Genomic DNA, 24,811 nt, shown 5'->3' with positions numbered 1-24,811 from the left:
TAGTATACGCGGATCATACTCTACGGTCTAATATCTATATAATATCTATATCAAAAGTAGGATCCGCGTATATATTATAGATTTAAAGCTACTATAAAGACTTTCGGGTCTATCTAACTAGGTCGGTATGCTCTACCACAATCCTCCCCTAGAATCATGATATACGCTCTTATACTTCTTCGCCTAAAGTATATAGTTGATTATAATCGCTAGCTAATAGGCCCTTTAGTACCCTATACCTGAATCTATATATCGGGACAGAGGTCATAAAGACCTATAGTGCCTAGTCCGGGACCCTACCTATAAATAAACAACCAGTATAGTCACCTCGGAATGCGTAGTATATATATACGCTATCGAAAAGCATAGAACCGTCTATATTGACTACAACCTTATAGGTCTCGAAAACCGCGGGCCCTATAACGTATTGTTCGTAGCGATCTATGCTTATAGCCTAGATACCGAAGCGTTGTCCGTATAGGGCGATATAGCCGGCTAGGTCTGTCGGCATTTGTACCTCGTAGGCCCCTCTATCGTCCGTACGCTAGTCAATATTTGGGTGTTACGAATCCTTAATACTCCCTAGGTATATTAATGTATCGGATAGGAGCCGGGTCGTACCCATTCGTTCTTAGGCCTGATACTCTTATAAGTTATCTACCATATATATTAGTATATAGTCTATAATCAGTATCTAGTATATATCCTTACTGATCGGAACTAATAACTTATCTAGTAGCCCGATACTTAGGTTCCCGTTAGGTAGTAGCTCGTCTCGGTTCGTACCTATTACTATTAATACTATCCTATTATACGTATAAGATATAAGTATACCTTTATCGTCGGTCTCTTCCTCGGTATCTCCCCTATCACTGTCTCGTGCCGCCCTAAGAACGGCATTAAACCGACTCTCTAGCTAGTCCTCTATCGTATTAGCAGAGGGTGATGCTTGTAGGGCCCGGCAAGGTAAACCGGGGTTAGTGGTAACGTGGATTAACTGATTTAGGGAACTATAGGGTCGAATAGAGTTAGTATATCACTAGTAGCAGCTATATAGCACCCGTATTCTACTTACGGCTTACGTACTGGCCCTATACTTGGTAGTCTAACTTAACGGGTTGACTATTCGATAGGTATAGGTAGTAAGAGAGTCGATGGTAGGGAAAAGCGAGTAAATATATAGAGGTTTTACTACCTACTTGCCTTACTCTCTCACTAGATACTATCTTATTAGCCCTTCTATCCTTACCTATATATGTGATAGCAGCCTAGCTAACCACCTCGACCTCGTTTTCTCATTACTTTTCATCACTCCTTTTCATACTACACCTACCTAGTACTCGTACGCAGCAACCTTCATTATGGCTAATAGCACTAAGCTAGTTACATCCCCTATGCTACTATCACGCGGTAAGTATTACGAGCTACGGCCTAAGTATACGCCTATACGCTATACTGACGTTTTCTTTAGCCGCGTAGCGGTTCCTAGACCGATGGGGCAACCCTATAGTCAACCTCGCCGGCTCTCCTAGGGAACTCACCTACGCCTTATCCGTTAACTAGTTCAGTCCTTATATCGACTAGGTCCGCAATGAGCATAACCTTAAGGTTTACTAGGTCCCCGGCTATACTAATAGCGTCATAGCCCTCTTCGGTCAGCGATTTGGCCACGTCGTGCCTTATAACCAGGCCTACTATGATTACTCCCTCCGCTAACACGCTTTCTAGTCCTACCGTATTGCTATTAATAAGGATAGCAACGCCCTCTTTAAGGGGGCATATATAAACTATACATTCCGTAGCCAGGCTACCGCCTACTCGTTTGGTATATTCTACTATTCCCTCTTATATTTCCAGCCCTAGACTCTAACTATATAGTCCCTTATAGTCTACGACCTACCCCCCTTTGCCCGTACCCTCTTTAGCGAGGCTAAACTTGCTAAACTATATACTAAGGATGGTAATACCCGTATACGCGCCGTTACTACCTCCTAGTATAGCTTCTAGGTAATCTATATCATTAGGATACGGCCCGGATTACGGTGATCTTGATAACGCCTATAGCTGTCTCTTCAATTGAACCCTCTACAAACTATATCATACTTCATATACCCGTAGCTACCCGACTTAATCTTTACCTCCACTTACTATAGCCGTATCATGGTCGCCTAAGTTGCCCTCCGGTATAGCGTCTCGGTTCACTATAAAGCTCGGTCCGGCCCGGACTATTAAATTCGTTAGGTACTATCCATAATCGTAGAATATGCTATTCCCTATATACTAAAGCTATACGTATAGTGCTCTATCTCAAAGGCGTAGCCTATATACGTACCCTGAAATACCGGCTCTCCTTTTTTATTCACAGCCACTTTATAGGACTTAAAGGGCGCTAGGCCGGCCCGGTACTAGTCGTATTCCTGACCCTTAGGCGCTGCTATCCCGATTCGCTAGCCGTAGAGGGCCTCGGCTCTATAACGGTATACTGGAATCAGTATCTTAGGGATGCCACTGCTATTACGTTTCTAGTCTACATCCGGGCTATCCTAACGGACTATGTCGTAGTATTTCTTCTCTGCTAGGCCTCGGATTAGCTTCTGGCTATTGGGGTTTCCGTTAATGTTAAGGTATATCTCTCCGGCTATATTACTAGTTAGCAAAGTCCCCTAATCTTTCTCCTAATCTAGCTTACCGTTTGTCCGTAGTAGCTTCACCTCTAGTGAGCCACTCGGTCCCTTAGGGTTTTGGGCTATATAGGCGATGTAGTCGTTAGCCGGTAAGTCGCATATCATTAATAGATCCGTAGAGATATCACTAGTTAAGGACGTGCCTATAGAACTCTCTCCGGCATCCTCTAGTGGCGTGGTGAAGATATCTATAGCCGAATAACTGCTATAATGGCGTCGAGTGGGTATATATACTAATAGTATCTGCTAAAAGCTTACTATCCTTCCTATACGTAGTCTTTGTTTTCCCCTTATCCCTTACTTACTCCTCCCCTCGACCTCTTCTTCCTACTTCTTACCCTAGGAAGACTCTTTATCATATATTTCACTATTATCTATTACTGTCTCTAATAATGCTATCGCCTAAGGCTAGAGTCAAGGCTGGAAAGTAGCCGGAGACCTCTAAATGCCCGCGTTATGAGTCCCCGGTCCCCTCGTCCGACGACGGGGTTACCTTTATTGAGAGTAAGCCCCTTATGGCCCGAGGTAGGTTGATCATATACCCTACCCTCGCGTCTATACTAGTATAAACTAACGTTAGTAATACCTAGCCCGCTATATTACCGCCTTAGCCTAGTCTATGCGGTCCGGACAAGTGTTAGAGTAGTGGAAGAACCTAAGCCTAGCTAACCTACCGCCCCCTATGCCGCTAATCCTAACCTATATACTGCTTACCGATAACGCCTTTGCTTTATAGGTACGATACTATAAGCACTATCGCGAGACCCTGGCCGTACTCGCCTATATAGACTATGAGCGGTAGTAACTAAGCGCTTGTATGTGGCAGTTTTATAAGGAGTTAGCCTAAGGTCTAGCCGAGTAGCCTTCTGATGCCGAGGTTGAGATGTAGGATAGCACTGAATAGCCCGGAGCGGAGATATAGAAGCAAATAGGCGAGCCGTGTATATTTCCTATCTATATGCCCTGTCTAATCTTTGTTATTTAAAATAATTAATTTGTATATATATTCTATTAGTCTAGTATTATAATATCTAGTATACTAGCAGTCTATCTCGTATCCCTATCGTATTATATCCGGCCTAGAGAGCCTAGTATTAACTGATCTAGCCCCCTATACCGGCCCTGATCGTCTAAACCTCTTTATTCGTCATCGTCTTTATCGTCCGTGTTCTTATCGTCGGTCTCTATCCCTTCTATAAGTGACTCGACGGCGTCCCGTAGCTTGGTTATATGCTGCTGCTGTCGCTCGGCACCGGTTATTATAGCCTTTAACTGGGTTGACGTATTGTCGATCGTCGATTTGATCAAGTTACCCGAGGTAGTGAGGTTATCAATCGACTGCTTCATCCCGTCGGTGCTCCGTATAATGTCCTATAGTATCTTGCGCCGCCCTGTCCTGGTCGGCTTCGACTTAGCGACTCGGGGTTTGCTCGTCTTCTTCCCGGCCTTACCTAGTATATCCCGTATAGGCTCCTTTCCCTTGGCCTTATCACTCTTTCTAGTCTTCCTAGTCCTACCCCCGCCCTTACCGGTCCTCGCGGTGCCCTTAGTGGTCTTCCTGCCCTTTGCCGGCCGCCTTGCGGTAGTAGCAGTACTACCGCCCTCGTTATCGTCGCTGTTATCGTTATCGTTACCTTCCCTACTCTCGCTAGGGGCTTTAAGGCCCTCGGCTACCTTTCCTATATAGCGTTAGCTCGTTATCCTTTTCTAGTACTAGCCGTGTTACTTACTAAGTCCGTACCGAGTACCCTGACTATTCTAATGACAATTAGTATAGGCGCTTTTTAGCTCGCCCTCGACAATCATATATATAGGAAACGGACCGTTCTTCTTCTAGTAATGACTATATATCTTTTCCGCGTTATCTCTAATAATATGGCCTACTAATGCTTCTATGTTCGCTATAGACTTTCGGGCTTTTATAAAGAGGTCTACTGCCGGTATTTTCCGCGTACGGGGTTCCCGTTTAGCGACTAGTTGTCGGAGTATCTATATCGTCGCCCTACCTATAAGATCTTTGCTATCTAGACTGACCTATTTATACTTTATAACTAGCTTCGCCCATCGTGTTGGCTTTATATCCTTGCCTTTGTTATTAGCGATAATTAGAGGGATCGCTACACCATTAATTGTCGTGCCTCCGTCCCCGTCCCCGTCTCCGGCTCCGTCTCCTCCTACTGCAGGCCCGGGTACAGGTCTAGCTCCTACCGCGGGCCCAGCTGCTCCTCCTCCTACGGGTCCAGCTCCTCCTACGGGTCTAGCTCCTCCTCCTATTCTTATTTATAGTCCGTTAGCGGTCAAACTCGTTACCACATATTACCTAAGGGACCACTTACTAGCTAGACCGATAGCCCTAAGGGCTGCCGGTACTTCCGGGTTATCTATTTTATAATCGGATAGTGTAGATTCCTTACTAGAGGGCGATCCTGATTTATCCTTAACGAGGGTATTCCCTAATCTTAGTCCTCTTATCATATACTTGGTATATATAGAGAAATCTAACTACGGGAGACGTAACCCTTTTTATATCTTCCCCGGCTAGATTTGTTAAGCTGTGTAGCCCTCCACGCGAGTAGTCTCTATCCTTTGACTAATTCCGGGCGTATGCTCCGCCCTCTAATTGTCAAAGAAACCTATCGGGGACTATAAGCACCTCACTATATTCTACTTCCTATTACAGAAGCCCCTTTATTAAGACTTCCGCGTATATATAGATCTAATTCAGGATATATAGCCGATCTTTACTAGCCGTCCAATTATAAAACCCGGGAAACCCTATATAGGCTCTACGCCCGACCCTCTAAAAGGGATATGCTAATCGATAGTCGACTAGGGCTAATCATAATTAACAGTGGCTACTAAGGACAAAGGATAGTTTATCCGGGCCCTATTTCCCCTTTCCATATCCTTTGATTATAAACGAACTCTAATTCCATCTATCCCGGCCTAGATCTAACACGCCATAATCGGCGCCCCTCCCATATAGCCCTGATACTACTTACCCGGCCCTATCCGACGTCTATATAGTCCATAGTCCCTAGTATCTATTATTTCGAAAACCGGCCCGCTAATTACGGTCCGGCCATACCCCTATAGTCCTAACACCGCCATCGGCTGTCTTCTACAAAATCCGGTATACAAAAACTACGCTATAGGCCCCGAAAAAGAGCCGGCTGCAGGCCAGAAAGGCAGCCTACGGGCCATCTTAGCTCGGATCCGCCCCGGATTTGCTTCTGCTAAGCTTAGCAAAATATCACCTGTATGCGTTTCCACCCCCCGGTGGGCGCTTACGGGTAGCTGGTATTAGAATATATAGCTAGTTTCTAACTAGGATTATTATTTAAGATTAGGCCTAAATATATATTTAGTATATTAAATATATATTCTTATAATATATTTAAGATCTCTTTATTATATATATAGCCGGTAAGCGGTTCGGGGTTTATAGTAGCTAAAACTATAGGGTTATTAAAGTCTACCTATATAGGGCTAAGGCCGAGTTAGATTATAATAATATCTATACTTATACTTATAAAATAATAAAGATATATAGATAGAAAGATAAAGATTAAAAGAAGTAAAAAGGAGAAGGAAAGTACTATAAATAGACGCGTAAAATAAAATATAAATAATAACTATAGAAGTAAGAACGCGATTATTTAATAAGGAAGGAGTTATAATATAAATATAGAAGGAACGGTATAATTAATATAGAAAAGGCTTTAATAAAAGGAAGATAGTAGTAAGGAAGGAGTATTTATATATTATATATATACTAAATATATATTATATATATATTATATATATATTTATATATATATATATTTTAGTATATATACTTAGCGTTTATAAAAATTATAGTATAGGTTATACTAGAAGATACTAATATTATACGAAATATATTATAATCTAGAATTAATATAGAAATAATATTAAAAAGTAAGTAAATAAAAGATATTTTATAGTATTTAGGATATATATAGATATACTAAGTAGTTATAGTGCATTTTAGTATAGTATAGGGCTACGCTAAGGGTTGGTATAATTAGACTAAATATATTTTATATAATCAAATGAATTTGGGTATCCCTAAGGTCCGCGACCTAGCACGTACTCAATATTGGATGATGATATAAGCAGGCTTGGCGGGTATCCCGGATCTTTTTTTCGAGTATCCCCGGGCTGGAACCCGATTTAATGCCTGAATGCCGTAATTTAGAACGGCAGAAAAGTTAAAATACCTGAATTACAATTACATCCGGCTTAGTAATCAAAGTATCCTCCCCGCAGGTGCCCAGGTGATTCTGCTGGTGTTTACAACGTTGGAAGTCTAAAATGAAGCTTATGGACGGCATACAAATCAAGCATCTCGAATATTTTTGGCCGGTTTGGAAGTTCAAAATATAGGGATTTTTAATTCGACAGGGAGCGGTAGCAAGTCCAGCAAGACGGAAGCGTGCTCGATCCCAGTCACTACACCTCGGCAGAGTCAGCGGAGACGTACGGTTAGGAAATAGGGGGATTTGGATAGCATAATGAAAATAAAAACTTCATTCTTTGGACTTGGAACCGCTAGAAATAATGGAGATGTTTGAATTTGTATGGACATCAAAAGCTTCATTTTTTAGACTGTGACAGAAATCTGACGTATTGAAATGTATGGACCTCAGGGCTGATATGGAGAACTCTGCATTTTCTACATAATAGAAACTGCTGTTTCTGTGCGGTTTATGACTAAGCTAGATTACATAATCTATATCATCCCATGTATGCAACCTTGCAATTTGACACACCCCCCAGCTCTTAAAGCCTACATTTTCCTGGCTTTTAAGAGCTGCCAAATCCTTCATTTTCTTCACTTCTTTTCTACTTCTTCTAGATAAATCAGATGTCTGATTTCTCTCATCCCAATCATCTCTCGGAAGAGATACTGCTTCTGTCTTAGAAGCGCCTTTATAAGTCTATCTATAGGCATCGCTGCAATTAGAACCTAGTCTATATTGACTCTGCCTATACTAACTTCTTACTTTATCTAGGATCGATTAATATCTATATACCGTAGCTTCGTATATATCGTCGATCCTTCCTTTATTAATAGATCGACTATCTACTAATTATCGTATATAATAAATAAGGGATGATCTAGTTAGAAGCCTAGTGCTTTAAGGACTCGACGCTACTATTAGACGGTTTTTCCGGCTTCTACTAGAGTAAGAAGCTCTACCTTAGTTATCGATATCGTTATTGTTTTCTATTTTAATACTTTCTAATCGATTAGGCCGCTATATAACTTATAGATATAACCTTCTAAACTCTTCCTATCTTTATTATCTCCGAATAAAGTATCGCTTATAAATTTAACTGACTTTATAGTAAACTAGAGATCCTTTATTTCGTCTAAACCGAGGTTTTTATCTTAGTCTTATAGAGAGGACGCCTTTCTATCCGATCTTTATTATCTAATACTATACTTAATAGCCTAGAACCTAGTTTTATAGAGATATTAAATCACTCGGTCGATAGTATCGATATACTTCGGACTAGGGTTTATTAGAAATTTAGCTAGTTTAGCTATAGCTTTTGCTATATCTAGCTAGGAGATAGTAGTAGTATACTAAGTAGATCTAACCTTAGCCTAGAAATTATAAATCTAGCTTAATAATACTACTCTATCGTACGGAAGAAGGGATTTAGTAATTAAGGAAGATCCTACTTTCCTAGTAGTAATTAAGCTATACTTAGCTACTATACTTTTAATATAACTATCTTAGTATAGCTAGAGTTTTATCTAATCTCTATCTCTAATAATACGGATATTTAAGAACTAGTTAGCTTCTAGTTCTTATAATTCTTATTACTTCTTAATATCGTTATCTAGCTTAGCTACCTACTTAGTATAGTAAGGATCTAGATAGTTTATAACGATAATATCGTCTATATAGAAGAAGACGATAATACTATTCTTAATAAAGATATACGGATCTTCCGGTATTAGGGTAAGGCCTAGTTTTACTAGTATTCTTATTACTTCTTACTACTATAATCTTAGTAATATTTATAAGCTATAGAGAGCTCTATAGAGTAGCTAGTATTAACCTTATACTTCGAATCCTTATAGGTACTTAGTATAAACCTTACTTTAGAGTACTAAGTTTAGGAATATATTAACTACGTCTCTCTATATTATATCGAGATTAAAGGCTACTATTAAGATAAAGATTGCTCTCGCTATTTTAATAGCTAGAGTAGCTACCCTTTTCTCTTCTATCGATATCTATTAAAGATCACTTTTAATATAGATTCTCACTTTAAACTTCTCGAGAAATCTATCTATATCGAATTTATAGATAAGGACCTATTTTAAAGGTAGTACCTAGATTCTTTTTTAATTCGGAATTAGTATTTTGATATAAGTCTCTTTCTTCTTAAGTATCTAAACTTCGAAGCTTACTACTACTATAAATCCTTCTTCGAACTAGTGCTTCTTAATCTATACCTAGTTCTTTAGTAGCGGGGGAAGTTTATCTTAGTAAAGCTTCTTATCGAATCTTTTACTTATACCTATAGAGAAGGTATATAGTAAGCTTAGTAGATCATTTTGATTATTATTAAGAGATAGGTATATAGTATAATCTAGATCCGTCCTTAGTCTCCTAGATCTACTACCGGTAATAATATTTAATATATCTATATTACCTAATATATCTCTTAGTACTCTTTAGGATAATAATACTTAAAAGGACGCTCGATAGGACGGGTCTCGATAGAACTACTCCCGATAGAATAATAATAATAGTACCGGTAACGGCGAGTATACTATCTTCTTTTATAGCTATCTCTCTATCTCTACTTCGTTATTACTTACTTCTATATCTATATCTCTATCTACCCCTCTAGTTTCGATCGATAGGATCACGGAGATCGGATCTAGTAAGGATAGTATATCTAGGAAGCTTCTTAGTAGGCCTCTCTATAGATTTATTTGCTCTCTTATTATTTGCTCTCCCTTTGTTTGCTTCCTTAGTCTGATTATTAACTATAGGGTAGGTAATCTAGCTACTTCCTTTCTAACCTATAGTAGGGTTCTCTACCTAACCTCTTTTTTATTATTATTTCTATTATTTCTATTAACTAGATTATTAGCTATATTAACTATATTAACTATATTATTAGCTAAATTATTAGCTATATTAATTGTATTAATTTTAGCTTGCTTAGTATACTTAGTTTTATTATATAGTGCTATCCTAGCTATCGATCTCGGTATCTCTATCTAGATACTAATCTTAGCCTATACTTTATTATTAGTAAGTATTTATAGCTATATACCTAGTCTATCTATTATAGTACTAATAGTATCTTCTTCCTTAGATATCGATTTCGAATACCTCTTTAATTTATCGAAAACGGTATCCCTAACGACGTCTACCCTTCCGTTATAGCCTTTATATAGGAACTATATCTTATATAGGTTCTTCGAGATATACCCGATAAGATATCCTATCTCTACTCTCGGTATTATCTTATCTAACTATACTCTCTTAATAATCCTCGAGTACGTTAGATAGTTATATAACCTTATATTTAAAAGGTTAATCTCTTAGTAATAGATACTATCTAGTACGGTATACTTTATTAGTTCTTTCTAAGGTATAATCTATTAATTCTTTCCGGTATTATCCTTAATCTACGTAAGAGTCCTATTTAGGATATATACCGCTATATATATTATCTTAGGCTAGAGAGTCTTAGGGAGATCTATATTATTAATTAGAACTCTAGTAGTTCTTACTACTATCCCTCTAGATCTCTCGGAAGGATTATTTATCTCTAGTAAGCTAGATAGCGAATACTTAATTATATATCCCTCGGCTTCTATTATTATTTTAATCTTAAGACCCGTACTCCGCTTATTATTATAGTAGAATACTCTAATCTCGATCTTTAGCTAGTTCTTAACTAATATTAAGAACTTCCTAATAATTATTTAGTATTTACTTTTCTTAATATATATAAAGATAAAGTAGTATTTAATACTATCTAGATAAAAATACGTTATCTAGATATATCTATTATAAGTAGTTTGATTCTATACTAGATCGAAGTAGATACGTCTAAATATACTATATACTTAGCCTATTTTCCGGCGAGAGATTTACTTCGGGGTATCTACTAATTAATAAGCTTTATATACCTACTTCTCTTTACTAGGGTTACTTTTAATAGTAATCCCTTTAGTTATCTCTACTAGCTTAGTAAGACGTTACTAACTAATATAGCTTAGGCGCCTATACTAAATTTAGATCGAAGCTTCTGACTTTAGCTTACTTACTAACTTCTTTATAGTAGTAAGAGCTATATCCTTCGACGTCTTTAGTTGTTTTAACTATATTAACTTCTAGTCCTAATATACTTAGTATACCGGTTTCTTAGTTAATTTAATATAGTTCTTCTAGAAGTTTATTACTAGCCCCGCTTTTATTATTAACCTATTAGATATTAGATTACTATAGAAATTAGGCGAGTACTTAGCGTTATATAACTTTATTTTAACTATTTTTCTATTAATAGGGCTAATATTATAGATTACTATAGTACCTATCCTATCGATATTTGTTTCCGTATCTCCTACCCTAACGCTACTCTATATATCTTCGAAAGTTTTAAATAACTCCTAATTATTGTAGATATATATCTACGCGCCGGTATCGACTACCTATCTCCGTCTAATTGGTTCGGCTTCGTAGATTTAGATAGATATAATAGTAGTAGAGGTTAGAATTTACTTACTAGCCGCCGGCTTGCCTACCTTTAGTACGCCGGCCTATAGCTTAGCTACCTAAGGCTTACTTATCTTTAGTACGCCGGCCTATAGCTTATCTTCTTTTAGCTCGCCGGCCTAGGGTTTTCCTACCTATATAGAGAAGAATCTATATAATAAGTTATCCTCTTTATTATTAAGGGTAGTATTTACTTACTACGCTACCTTCCCTTATAGGTTTTCTTAACGTCTCTTATTAATCTAGGCCTTCTAAGTAGGGTTAGCCTTTATAGCTTTCTCCTATTTCTACTTAGCTTCTTTATTTCTAGTATACTTAGAAGGTTTATCCTTATTAAAGACGTCCTAATACTTCTAAGGTAGGTAGCGTCTATAGTTCTATCTATATAGATATAGCTTTAATTTAAATAGTAGTTCTTCTCTAGCTAACTTCGTATTAACTAACTTTTTATCCGAGATTTTTAGCTTAGCTTCTTTATAGCCTTACTATATCGAAAAAGTAGCTTTAGAGATACCCTTTTAATTAGTAACTAGCTTACTATAGGTAATCTTCTAGTATACTCGATACCGATTAAGAAGCTTAGTAAATCCGATATCTTCTTTATCTTATAGTCTTAGAGTCTATATCTTATAGAATCTAGATAATATTACTAAGATAGTATTAAGGAATTAAGTTAAAATATTATTTACCTCTATTATTCCTACTTTTTTATAGCTTAATTAAATTATCTCTTAGTTTAATAGCTATTTATCGATATTTATATTTTTATCTAACCCTCTATCTAGGCTTCTTTATTATTAATAGAGCCTAGTAAAATAGGTCGGATTATACTCCGAGGCGAACCTTTCTCGAAGGTTTCGGAGTAGACTATATAGAGTCTTATAGTCTATAATAAACGGCTAGAAGTTTATATAAACGCTATTCCGGATTGCTATTATAATTATACTTAACCCCTTCTTTTCCTAGGTATAAAGCGTATTCTTTATCGACTAGTTCGATTAAATCACTTTATAAGTATCGACCTATTTATCGCTATACTTCTTCTCCGCTTCTTTAATCGATATGATCTCTACCGGAGCTTTCCGTATCTCCGGTTCTTCTTCCTTACTAGGATTATATAGCTCCTAAACGTCAAATTATACTATAATCGATTCGATATTAGCGATCTATATATCCTAAGTTTCGGTATCCTTAAGGATAACGCGGGAGGATAGACCCGCGGAGAGATAATCGGCTATGATTTGGACAGATTTCCGATTTTCTGATTTAGGGGTTGCTTCGTCGCTAGGTAAATTTCCTTAGTATCGATTGGAAGTAGGGTTGATCTTTGAATTAATGTTTAAATGGAACAAAGCCGGGCTTATAACTGACAGAAATCTGACGTATTGAAATGTATGGACCTTAGGGCTGATATGGAGAACTCTGCATTTTCTACATAATAGAAACTGCTGTTTCTGTGCGGTTTATGACTAAGCTAGATTACATAATCTGTATCATCCCATGTATGCAACCTTGCAATTTGACAGACTGCACTAATTAAATTGACAATACGGTGTAGTTATATAGCGGTGTGGAGAGCGGTGCGAATTCAGGTATCCAGGCATCAAATTCCCCTATTACGAAAGGGGAACCTAACCCCCTGCCTTGTTTTTAGACTGGAATCCTTTCATGTTTCATCAAAATGTTATGGGGTTCGCTTCTTGGCACTGTCATCCTTATGAAGCATAAAGCCGAAGATGTATACATAATTTAAGAGTGGGAGAATATCATGGTAGGTATAGACCTCGGCATAGCCCACAAATGGGCCGGGACTCCCGGCCCAAAACCCAACCCACAGTCCATTAATGGGGCCCATAAAAAGCCCATAAAAAGCCCATCTCTATGCAGTCTTGGCACGTATAAAGTAGAGTACTGTAGTAGTTCATGGCTCCCAAGGGCCTCGGGCTCGGCTTCCTGTGAGAAGCTGGGGGTTTCCGTCTTCCTGAACGAGAAGCACATCTTCATGTCTTACTCCGAATTTATCCACTAGATAGATTCCGGGCTCCGAAGTGAAAGTCATACCAGTTTTTAACAAGCTTGCTGTATTCCCCTGGTTCATATACGGGCTTTCGTGGGCTGTTGAAATGTTGTCAGTTTGGTCACTTGAATGACAGAGTTGGATAAAACGGAACCTTTGATCCCAATACCATGCCCCACACAATGCGTAAAGGCTTCTCCATATCCAGCATGACTGATCACGTCGCGTGCCGCAATGTCTACACTGGCTGCGGTCATATTCTCGCGCATTTGATCAATTGAGCGAGTTTGCGCCTCGAAAACGATATCCCAAACCTTTACCAAATTTAGTGAGTTAGATGCAAAGAGGGAATAGAATGTCTTACTTTCAGCTTCTCTCTCATGTGCCGTGAAACCAAATTGCCTTCGGAAGGCTTCTGCAAGAACGGAGGGAAGAAAGTGCGGCAAATATCCGACGAGTATCCATAGAGGTGTGCACTATTTGAGCGTTAGATTGCAAAATTTATAATGATTGCCAGGAATACGAACCCGACATCGATCAAGACAAAGGTCTCGGCTTCCAAAACCTTAGACCCATTAGTTCCACCATGCGGGTTGGATGCATTCTCATCGAAAAGCACAATGTCGAAAAAGGGATCCAACCCGGCGGCTCGAAGGGCATCGTCGAGGGCGGCAGCTATTTCATTCTCCGTCAATCCGGGGTAGAGGCATTTTCTCATCTGTCGCACCGCCTCCACAGTTCCGGTATTGACCGCGCGCAGAATTTCAACCTCCCGAGCAGTTTTGATCTGTCGAACTTCCTCAACCTCGCCCTGTAGACCGACTACATCGAATCCCGCAGCTCCAAGTCCGCGCTGGATGAAGTCTCGCATTTCTTCGTCCACCATCAGGCGTGCTGGTCGACGGAGGGTCAAGAACACATCCGATTGCCAGAGAGTAGTGTACGGATTCCAGTGCTCCTCCCACGGAACAATTGATATTTCCTCGGAAAAGGGCATTCCAAGTAGACGGGCACGTTCAGCCTCAAAGGATGGGCAGAGGAAGGTGGTGTTGGCCTTGACGCTGCCCGTGGCTTCGTCGTGGAACGGGCGTATCACCATCAAAAAAGGACGCTCTTCCGGCTATATCGGTGAGTTTAATTCGCCCATGAAGCTCTTGAGGGATGTCTTACCTCCCACACTTCCCACTCGGGCTGGCTCACGTTGCCATAGTACTTGAATGTATATCCCGGTTCCACCACAAATGCATCGGCTCCCTCAGCGACCAGTGCTAGCGCCAATCGATCCCGTCGCTCTTCAAAGTCTGGAACTGAGACGGGCGCGACATCTTTCATGAACGGTAGTCCTGTCTCGAGAAGGTTGTTGATTGCGCATTGTTGGAAGGCTTTGACGCGGGCGGGGTTGTCCGCGTCACTTTGATCCGGGGCGAGGGGATTTTGGACTCCGAGCGACCATGAATGACGAGAAAGATTGTAACCTGTGACTAACAGAGCAGCACTAGCTATCGCCAACGCAAGGCTTCGAGCCGAGAAGTGATTACGGGGGTTCACCTCCACGGTGCTGAAGGGTAGCTGTTTCGACATTATGCGAGAAGTTGGATCAAAGGAGATTGAAGAACTCCTAGCTTGGGAAATCAAACGCCTAAACCCGGCCCATGGGGTCAAGAGTGGGGGTTCTCTTATCTCGTCTTGACCTTCCTATTTTCGCATTTGCTTCCCCGCCTTTCGTTAGTGCCAAAGTCCAAGCTCCGTTGCATTAGTTTCAACGTCGGCAGTTGCTTAGATGCCCTTTGACTGGCCCAATCGGCTGCAACTATCTGCAACTATCTCGGATGAATCAGGCCTTTCCCGTTGCGGGGATGTGTTATAAGATGCGAGCCATGTCCGAATCTACTAACTGCAGTCCGCAGTACCCGCATCATGAGCGATCCTACGGTAGTCAAGACACGTGAAACGTGTAAAAAGGGTCCAGAATCAAAAGAATTGGACGTTCAAATGGGGACCTCGCTCTCTCCTTCCCCAGATGCACCTAAACAATATGCGACAGATGATCCCCAAAACGGTCGAGGCTACTCACGCCTCTCCACGGTTATGATGGTGGTCTTCAGTGGCCTTGCTATTGGCTCAGATGGCTTCAACGCTTCCATCATTGGGAATATTGAATTGATCATGGCAGTCATTTATCCGGAGTCGCTGACCACGGCTGTAGCCGCTCGGCTATCCAACGCATTCATGGTCGGCATGATTATTGGAATGCTCTCATTTGGTTACATTGCCGATAAACTAGGCCGCAAAAGTGGCGCTGTTCTAACTACCACAATTTTGGTTCTGGGAATTGCGCTGAGTGCCGGTGCCAGTGGGTTGACCGAGGATGGCATGTTTTGGATGCTAATAGTAGCCCGAGGAATTGCAGGTGTTGGGGCGGGCGGGTGAGTGACCACTACTTGCTGTCTGATATTTAACGCAGTTTGCTGATCCGACGTGATTAGAGAATACCCCGTTGCAGGAGCAGGTGCTGCTGAAGCCACAGACGAGGCTCCGGGAATTCGTAAGCGAAGAGGCTTCATTTTCGCAATGATTGCTGATCTATCGGCGTCTCTTGGATTTGCCTTCGGTGCTCTGGTGCCACTCTTGTTGCTCTTGTGTTTCCATCAAAGAGTGCAACATTATGAAGCTGTGTGGCGAGTCTCCTTGGCAATGGGAGCCATCGCTCCTCTTTCGATTTTCTGGTTCCGCTATCGGATGGTTGTCAGTTCCGCATATCGCAAGAGCTCTATGAAAAAGCAGAGACTACCCTATTGGCTAGCGATAAAGAAGTATCGGCGGCCGTTGGTGGGTGTTTGTGGCTCGTGGTTCATGTGAGCACCTCAAACCGGTGGAATTTCATCGCGGTAGCTAATCGTACGGCCTGCACCAGTTACAACTACATCTCCTATCCTTTCGGCCTGTTTTCATCGACCATCGTCGGTCGAGTCAACCCATCCTCGTCCTTGGCCCTCACAATGGCCTGGGGAACGTTGATAAATTGTTTCTACATTCCCGGTGCATTCATCGGCGGTTTCCTCTCTGACCGTATTGGCCGCCGCCGCACCATGGCACTCGGGTTCCTCCTCCAGGCAATTCTTGGGTTCATCTTAGGAGGAGCATTAGGCCCTATCCAGACAAATCTGCCGTTGTTTATCGTGCTCTACGGCATATTTCTTACCCTTGGAGAGGTCGGCCCAGGTTCCACAATTGTTCTCACTGCCAGTGAAAGCTTTCCCACATCAGTTCGCGGCCACGCAGTCGGATTCGCTGCTGCTTGGAGTAAGGCCGGGGCTGCAATTGGAACTCAAGTCTTCAAGCCGATCATGGCTAATTGGGGGGGATGATGATCTTCATGGAACCCAGGCTGTCTTTCTCATCGGATCAGGATTTGCTGTTCTCGGGGCTTGCCTGGCCTGGTTTGTGCTCCAGGACTGCAACAAAATCCTGGATCATGGTGACCAGGAGTGGAAGGATTATCTAGTCGCTCATGGCTATACAAACATTGAATGGGGCGCTGAAGAACAAACGGCTGTGCCAGACCAAAAATTGGCCGACTAGAGCCTTTAATTGGCACGATGATTGATGCGAACTTGAAAGCATAAGGAATCTAGAGCAACTGCTCACGGGCACTGGTTGAGTTTATTTTCTTTAAAGTCAATCGGATATATCTAATCTAGTTAACCCTCATACACATATCTTATTTACCTTGGATTTTCAAATGTTCCGCTCTACGTGGATTTTACGTATAGTATAGGTACCTGCCTACATACATAACTAGGTAGCGCCATAGTGCTATGTCTATGGATATACATTCAAATGGATATAGAGTGAGGTTACCCGATTTTAGCCATGTTGGACTTTTCTGCATATTTGTCGAACAATCTCCCATGCATGCAAGCATGTTTGCCATAGACTGAGCCCTTTATTTGTTATTTGCTATTTGCTAGCTTGTTTGCTACAGTTGAGCATAGTTTAGATGGTTTAACAGGGTATATAAACCCCTGCATTTCTAGTTTAATCAATTAATCATTCTTCTTCTGCTTTCTCCCCACGCGGTAGTAACCTAGATCAACAGGTTGCTCAGCAATATTATCAAATTTTGTTTCACTATTACCGAAAGCAAGTATTAAACAAAAAGCCCTAATCAAAGATGAGTACTACCCTATATATATAATCATCCCCCCTTTATATCGATCATGGCCGAAGGCTTTGACTGGAGATCGGCCCTAATCGGTTTAGTCCTCGTTGCTAATTTTCAGGAAAGTCCAAGTATCGCCGGTGGAGGCCATTCCATACACCCCACAGTTGCGCTTGCCCTCTGACTTGCGGGCTCGGTGAATACAGCCTATACTAATTAGCTGTTTTTGAAAAAAAAAAAAAGGAACCAATGTAGATATTGAGATACGGACCCATGTACCCGAGCAGTTGGGCAATCGGGTTTGTCGCCTTGGGCGACCCCTTTGCCTCAACAATCAAAACATTGAGGCACAAAGCCTCACTCACTCCGTACCAGACACTGTAGTCTGGTCGGCCACTCAAGATGACCTTCTTGCAGTTCAGCCACACTGGGCCGAATTGGTAGGTGATCGTGATCATCTTTACTGGCGTCCTGGTCGTATGGAGGGCGTCAGACAAATCTTTCAGGGAGTCTTTCTACGGAAGGAGACATTCCTCGCCGGGAACCGATCCTAGGGCATCTCCTGGTCTCGAGCAGCAGGCCGACCATGAAGCTATACCCCTACGGGCGATTAAGTATACCACCGGCACATAACTGTCTCATTGGTTCATATAGCCAGGCAGTAATTGAACTGAATCTGAACTGAATCTGAAATGAATCTGAAATGAATCTGAAATGAATCTAGATTAAATCTAAATTAAATTGTATGTAAATTCACCCAAGTGGATCTTTATAGGGTAGACTGTTGTATACAGATTTAAATTAGCGTATATGTTTCAGAAAGGTGGTGATGAAAAAATAGTGAGGTAATAACCAACGACAGAGTTCATACAGCGCGTCTATCGTATCTCACGATAGAAGCAGCTGGTTATGAGTCGAGAGATGCTTGGTCGATGAATTGCACAGGCGCAGGCCTTTCCGGGTCCGGGTCCGGGTCTGGCGCAACGTTTGCCAATGTGACTCTCAGTTCTTACGGACTACCCGGGCCATACTCGTATTCTGTGCTGTGAATACTACTGTCGATTGAATACTACCTACCGCCTGAGAGCAATACTGTCGTCTGGGAATACTGACGTCTTACGGAATTTACCAATGTCGTGTACATACTGAACGTTGCAGCGCATACAAGCTAGTGGGCTACATACGACCCAAGGTCGTGAAAAGTCTGAGTAATAAGTCAAATCAAGTCCCTCCCCTGCGGGAGGATGCACCACAGGCCAACCACAATACAGAGAAATCCACTCAGCCCCTGAGTTGAATTGATAATAGAGTATAGAGTAATGCTAAAACACCCTCCTGAGCCCTGGAACTACTATGAAGAAGTAATTCTGTTTTCGAATTTGGTTTAGCGTTGAATTTATCTATTTTGCAATCACCTACGCCTTCCAACATTGTAACCACCGTATCTCCCCTGGCCCGAATGACTGAGATGAAGACTCAGCTCGACTGCAATGTGGACAGCAGCGAGATGAGTGGCCCCCGATCAGCGATCACGTTTTTCTCAGCAGCTCGAATGAGGTCATCTTTCATGGGTGTGTTATTCTGCTCCGCTGCTTGCACGAGGCGCTCTGCGATAGATTCCAAAAATCCTGCCTCAAGGAATCTCCGTACTGTCTCATTATCACCTCGCTCGACAATTATTTCTGCCACACGCTGAATATCAGAAGCGGGGACCTTTCCACCTTCATCCACGAAAAAGATTTCCACAATCTCACGAAGTCCATAATTCTCCTTGGCCTTGCTGTCGTAGGGATGAAGTTCTATCACCGATGCCAACAGACTTCCTCCAAGCAAAGCGTCGGGTTCGCCTTCGAGCCACATTAAACCTTCTACCGCTTGCAACTTAATGTCGACTGAAACTTCTCTGCTACGCCAAATACCTTCAAAAACCTCTCTGGGAGAAAGGTTGAGGTCTGGGCGCTGTTCCAATAGCCAGGGAAGCGACTCTGCTGTACCATTACTCAATGCTGCTTCAAATACCTTCTGTGTGATAGGAACGGGCCCCCTCCGGCGAATGATGGATTCAATGGTCTCTTGACACCTATTGCCTTCCGTCGTGCGTATGATGATGTCCTCTGTGATCGGGGACTTGCAGTTGTCTTTGTCTAGAAGGAGCCGCATTGATCGAGGATCGACAGCTGCACGTGTCAACGCCGGGTATGTAACTCTGATGCTCGGGTCATAAGTGAATAAAGCTGACACTGCTTCAAAGCCTCCAGCGACGGCCTCAAGAAGTGTCTCATCAGCCTTCACGAGCTTTCTGTCAAGGAGCAATTTCAAGATAGTAGGGGGAGGTTCACGGTCCATGAATTCCGCGAGTATACGACTGAGAGGAACAAATTCGCTGTTCCTATCTAGAAGGATACGAAGGAATCTATCTTCGTCTTCGAGAGCGGCTGAGACCCAGACTTCCTCTGGAATCGGACCCTGATAGTTATCCAGTAAAATCTCCAATCCGTTTGATCCGGAGTTTATGGCGTTCAGCATCGCGTCAGATGTGACAGGGATAGGGGTATTGTGCAATTTATTCAAGTAATTAAGCAACGAAAATGCGTCAAACTCGTGCTGGGCTGCAATCCCCACCATAGCCTCAGTGACAGAGAATTGTGATGCGGAGTAGTCCACGAGCAATTCAAGAATTTCCAATGTATTGTTCGGTTTGAAGAGGGTACGGGTGATCAAATTTTCAGATATGTCGACCGTAACCACCGGGCTGCCGAGAATGATTTGGAACATGGCCAATCCGCTGCGATCGTTATGATGCGCCCAACCAAGAACCTCTTCATCAATATTGGTCCCAGGCTCAAGTTTGTCAATCACAAATTGCAAGATATCTGGACTTGTCCTGTTGCCCGCGGCGACACAAAGAACTTTGTTTGTGATAGATGTGCCCGGATCGCGACGATCCCACAATAATTTAAAGACTGATAGCCCGAACCGATTATGTGCCCCGGATTCCAGAACTTCTTCTGTCACCCGGATATCTGAACGAGCCTGAAGAACGAACTCCATATTTTCAGCATCAAATGTTGAGGCCATAGTGCTAACAAGATCGTCCGTCATGATGAGCGAAGACACTCGACAGTGCATGAGGACAGAAAGTCCACCGGACTGCCCTATCGATCCACCATTGCTAAAGAGGTCAGGGGGGGACGTGAATCTCAGAATCGCACTTTTGAAGCAACAAGGTCATCAATTCGTCACCACGATAGGAGCTACTCATTGCCAGCGATAGGGTATCTTCAGGAAGGGTGAATGAGACTGACCCTGCCTCGCGCCAGTCCAGAAGCTCGCTCAGTATTGGAACCGATAAGTCATGATTCATCAGAGAATGACGAATGAACTCTTCGGAAATAGTTTTGTTGGTGACTTGTGACTGATCACCCATGAGTCCCATATCCCACATTGCACGTAGGACCTCTTGCAGCTCTCCTGTCATTGTCTCGTTTTCGCCAGTACGGAAATCAGTATCCATTGAGCGAATCATGTCATTCGCATCTTGGCTATTGATCGGGAGATTCTTCTTTAGCAGCATGCTCACTACTGCAAAGCGGCCCGTCGCAACGGCTTCATCCAAAGGAGATCTGAGGTCCCCGGGCTCTTCGAGTGGATTTATGCCCTGCTTGACGAGGGTATCCACTGTGTGTGTGAGGGAGAGTTCTATGGCTCGATAGATGGGTAGCGGACACTCCTCAGGAAGCCAATTCCATTGGCCACCGTTGGGATTGTTGTGATTGTCTGCTATGCGAAGCCAATTGAAATAAACAGTAGGCTCAGTGAACAGACGGTCCACTTTATCCTGAAGGCCTTCGGGCCATGCGGAAGAAGTTCCTAATGCAGTGGTATAAGTCGACCAGTAGACTGCAGCGAAGACCAAGAAGGGCTGCGGCATTGCTGTCTCTTTGTCCAATTGCTTATTCTGCTCAAGGAGCGAGTCAACTGTCATCATGGCCAAGGTTTGATGCGCAGAGACCTCAAAGAAGCAACACTCATTGCTATTCTGGCGATCATCTGAATTGACCAGGAATTCTTTCACAGAATAGTGCGCTAATTTGACCAATTCACCCGATACCGAGAGCAGATATGATGTGCATATTTCCACAACCCATGCAGGTGACGTCAAGCCCCCTAGAGATGCGACTGTCTTTAAGTGCAAAGGACCCGCCGGGAAGCACAGTAGCATTAGCATCGGGCGAGCAAGAGACCCATAGCCGTCCTCTACAATCTTGTTCACAATTGCTTGATAGGTTTGCTCAAGGTCCCTGGGTAGCGTGCGCAGAGCCTCCTTGATTAGATTCTCGTTGGGGCACTTGTTCAGTCGTTCGATCTGGAGACTAGCCCACCTGAACCGTCTAGTCAAGAAGGTTTATCAGTATACGCTCCTCGCAGGGGCTAACTTTCTGAGCATCATGTCGACATACCGTTCTCCGGTGCTCAATAGAGCTTCCAGAATGGAGGCTTTAATTTCCGTGCTCACATCAACGAGGTGACCGTCCTCATCGTCGATTTTATCGCGCACAAATATTTCCACGTCTTTTTCTAGTCGAGCTGCTAGGTCAATTGATGGGAACATGTCCATTTTTGTCACGATATCTCGTTCCGGTCGACCAGTAGCAACAATGTGAATATTCTGGTGTCGCTTGACAAGATTGACCAAGAAGTTAAGCAGCTGCTGTCGCTCTTTTTTGTCTGTCGGGCATTCATCAAGCGCATCGAAGACAAGAAAGACGTCCTTAGGTGTGCTGGTAATCACATCATCAAGCATGGTTAAGAAGGCTTCCCGGTTTGGCTGGCCACCTCTCCTACTGTGGTACTCCCAAGCCTCAGTGACCGAGTCTGCCAAGGGGCTTCGACTGAGCTGCCGAATCAAAGATCGTATCATCTTTTCCACACTGCGTTTTTGCGTGAATTGAAAATACCAGTACCCTAGCGATTTTGATCCATCTTTCTTGCATTGATCATGAATATCCTGGATGATGGTTGAACTATAAAGAATAAGAAATCGCCCACAACGGACCGGATTATGATACATACCAAAGGATTGATTTCCCACAACCGACTTTCACAAGACACAGGGGTATTAGTTGATTTTCCAGACGAAAACATGGACCAACTTACCAACGCCAGGAAGCCAGAGCATACTCCCGGCAGAAGCCTTCCAGTGTTCATATTCCGTTGACTGGAGAAGCCAATTGCCTGTATCAGGAGACCGTATCTCCTGGTTATCACTTTGAGTCTCTGAGAAGGGCTCATTTGACACCCATTTCATGATGTCCTTCTCTTCGTCGCCTAAGGAGAAAATCAATCAACTCAATACTGGATCGCATAACTGACTGGCGTGGGTGTCAAACATACTCAGAATTTTGGACCGAATGCTCATTGTGATGGCGTTGTTTTTGTCCAGTAGGTCAAGTGTGTCTTTCGCTACTTTCCGATTACCTTTTCTCTGTTAGTATCTGTTTTCGGGCCTTAAAGGAAGCTGACGTACGGAGGTTCTCCGTTACATTTGCCCACCTCTCTGCGTCGAGGCGATTCTGCTCAATTGCGGCTTTTAATTGAGTAAGGGGATCATCAGCTATGGCTCTGACACTTCGAGCCATTTGACCTGGAAGAGCGTTAGCGAAGGCTACCCTCGAATACGACAATACCAGCGGAATGAACGATAGGTCTTGTACCAATAAAACTTTCCTGGTGGCGTTTGGTCACTTCGGCCGTATACTCCAAGATCGCAGTATACACCCGGAGAAGTGCGCGGTCGAAGTTCTCCCCGCCTTCCATCTTGTCATCACGGTAGTGTGCATCGATCAAAGCATAATAAGCAAGGCTTTCAGCCAGATATTCCGATGATGCGAACGTCGCATCCCGACGAGTGTTGTTGTTCGAAATCATCTGTTTGTCTATCAGCCGACTACCCGGAACAAGCAATCTCGATACCCAACACTTACCGTCAGACCAAGCGACACGACCGACCATGCCGCCGAAGCTAAAAGCATATGAGTGCGACATTCCCCAATAATAAACAGGAATCTTACCCTTTCCGGTCGGATCAAAGGCGGTCAAATTAGAAATAAGAGCCTTGGCCTGTAAGGCTGCGTCCAGGATCTTCTCCGAAGTTGCACGGACATCAATGTCTTTTTCGTCTTTGCGTTGGATCTTGAAACCGCTTTCCTGCCATTCCGTGTACTTGGCCTTTGTCTGCTCGATCACCATATCAATGGCATCCGTTGTGGAGCCAGTACCTTTGAGTGGGACTAAGTTCCGACGCTCTTCGGGGAGACTATTGTACGCCTCCGTCCAGAGGTCTCTTGGAACAGCCGTCTTCTTTCGCATAGGAGGTACACCGGTGCTATGGGTGATCGGTGATGAAATTGAATTAACTTCCCCTTCGCTAGGCGCAGGACTAAGTCGGGGAGGGACTTGGTCGCCATCGACTCTATCCCCTTTACCACAGCAGAGAAATTTCATTACGTGGTGCCAACGGCCTGCTTGGATGGTTTAATGAGTTTCAGAAATCGGAGTCTCGCGAGTCTGATTTTGATCTTCAGTTGGGAAATGCGAGAGGTGAAATTTTTGAAAGTTCTGGATAATGTGGTCCAGCTGAAGCGTATGGGAAATGACATTATGAAGATCTGAACCCCGAAACTGACAATCCTATTTCCTGATTGGCCCCACAGGTCTACGGCTGAGGCGTCGGTCAGGACTAGTGACGAACCATATCATCGTGATAGACCGAAAATCCGGGTTCCAGCCCGGGGATACTCGAAAAAAAAGATCCGGGATACCCGCCAAGCCTACTTATATCATCATCCAATATTGAGTACGTGCCAGGTCGCGGACCTCAGGGATACCCAAATTCATTTGATTATATAAAATACATTTAGTCCAATCATACCAACCCTTAGCGTAGCCCTATACCACACTAAAATGCACTATAACTACTTAGTATATCTATATATATCCTAAATACTATAAAATATCTTTTATTTACTTACTTTTTAATATTATTTCTATATCAATTCTAGGTTATAATATATTTCGTATAATATTAGTATCTTCTAGTATAACCTATACTATAATTTTTATAAACGCCGAGTATATATACTAAAATATATATATATATAATATATAA

At 42.5% G+C, this 24,811-nt stretch overlaps 6 protein-coding genes across 6 annotated transcripts; 1 reads left to right on the top strand and 5 right to left on the bottom strand.

The window, feature by feature from the left end:
- Window positions 1-13,385: 13,385 nt before the first annotated feature.
- N7516_010003 (M24 family metallopeptidase) lies at window positions 13,386-15,062 on the bottom strand (the record flags this gene model as incomplete). Its single annotated transcript, XM_057222722.1, has 5 exons — window positions 13,386-13,579; window positions 13,636-13,795; window positions 13,846-13,957; window positions 14,009-14,601; window positions 14,652-15,062. 5 exons carry the CDS (start codon window positions 15,060-15,062, stop codon window positions 13,386-13,388), a joined length of 1,470 nt encoding a protein of 489 aa, XP_057069943.1.
- A 336-nt stretch (window positions 15,063-15,398) lies between these two features.
- N7516_010002 (uncharacterized protein) lies at window positions 15,399-17,063 on the top strand (the record flags this gene model as incomplete). Its single annotated transcript, XM_057222721.1, has 4 exons — window positions 15,399-15,907; window positions 15,968-16,336; window positions 16,396-16,714; window positions 16,749-17,063. 4 exons carry the CDS (start codon window positions 15,399-15,401, stop codon window positions 17,061-17,063), a joined length of 1,512 nt encoding a protein of 503 aa, XP_057069942.1.
- A 677-nt stretch (window positions 17,064-17,740) lies between these two features.
- Window positions 17,741-18,101, bottom strand: N7516_010001 (uncharacterized protein; the record flags this gene model as incomplete). Its single annotated transcript, XM_057222720.1, has 2 exons — window positions 17,741-17,850; window positions 17,915-18,101. 2 exons carry the CDS (start codon window positions 18,099-18,101, stop codon window positions 17,741-17,743), a joined length of 297 nt encoding a protein of 98 aa, XP_057069941.1.
- A 1,018-nt stretch (window positions 18,102-19,119) lies between these two features.
- N7516_010000 (uncharacterized protein) lies at window positions 19,120-20,745 on the bottom strand (the record flags this gene model as incomplete). The annotated part of the gene is made up of 1 exon (XM_057222719.1): window positions 19,120-20,745. One exon carries the CDS (start codon window positions 20,743-20,745, stop codon window positions 19,120-19,122), a length of 1,626 nt encoding a protein of 541 aa, XP_057069940.1.
- A 79-nt stretch (window positions 20,746-20,824) lies between these two features.
- On the bottom strand, window positions 20,825-23,062 carry N7516_009999 (uncharacterized protein; the record flags this gene model as incomplete). Its single annotated transcript, XM_057222718.1, has 5 exons — window positions 20,825-22,034; window positions 22,104-22,667; window positions 22,717-22,741; window positions 22,801-22,971; window positions 23,038-23,062. 5 exons carry the CDS (start codon window positions 23,060-23,062, stop codon window positions 20,825-20,827), a joined length of 1,995 nt encoding a protein of 664 aa, XP_057069939.1.
- Window positions 23,063-23,298: 236 nt separating this feature from the next.
- On the bottom strand, window positions 23,299-24,147 carry N7516_009998 (uncharacterized protein; the record flags this gene model as incomplete). The annotated part of the gene is made up of 1 exon (XM_057222717.1): window positions 23,299-24,147. One exon carries the CDS (start codon window positions 24,145-24,147, stop codon window positions 23,299-23,301), a length of 849 nt encoding a protein of 282 aa, XP_057069938.1.
- Window positions 24,148-24,811: the final 664 nt, after the last annotated feature.

The sequence above is a fragment of the Penicillium verrucosum genome (assembly GCF_028828655.1).
Source record: "Penicillium verrucosum strain IBT 35672 chromosome Unknown utg000004l_segment0_segment0, whole genome shotgun sequence".
Lineage (NCBI taxonomy): Eukaryota > Fungi > Ascomycota > Eurotiomycetes > Eurotiales > Aspergillaceae > Penicillium > Penicillium verrucosum.
Note: the sequence above shows the minus strand (reverse complement) of the source record. Positions and strands in the feature narration are given on the sequence as shown.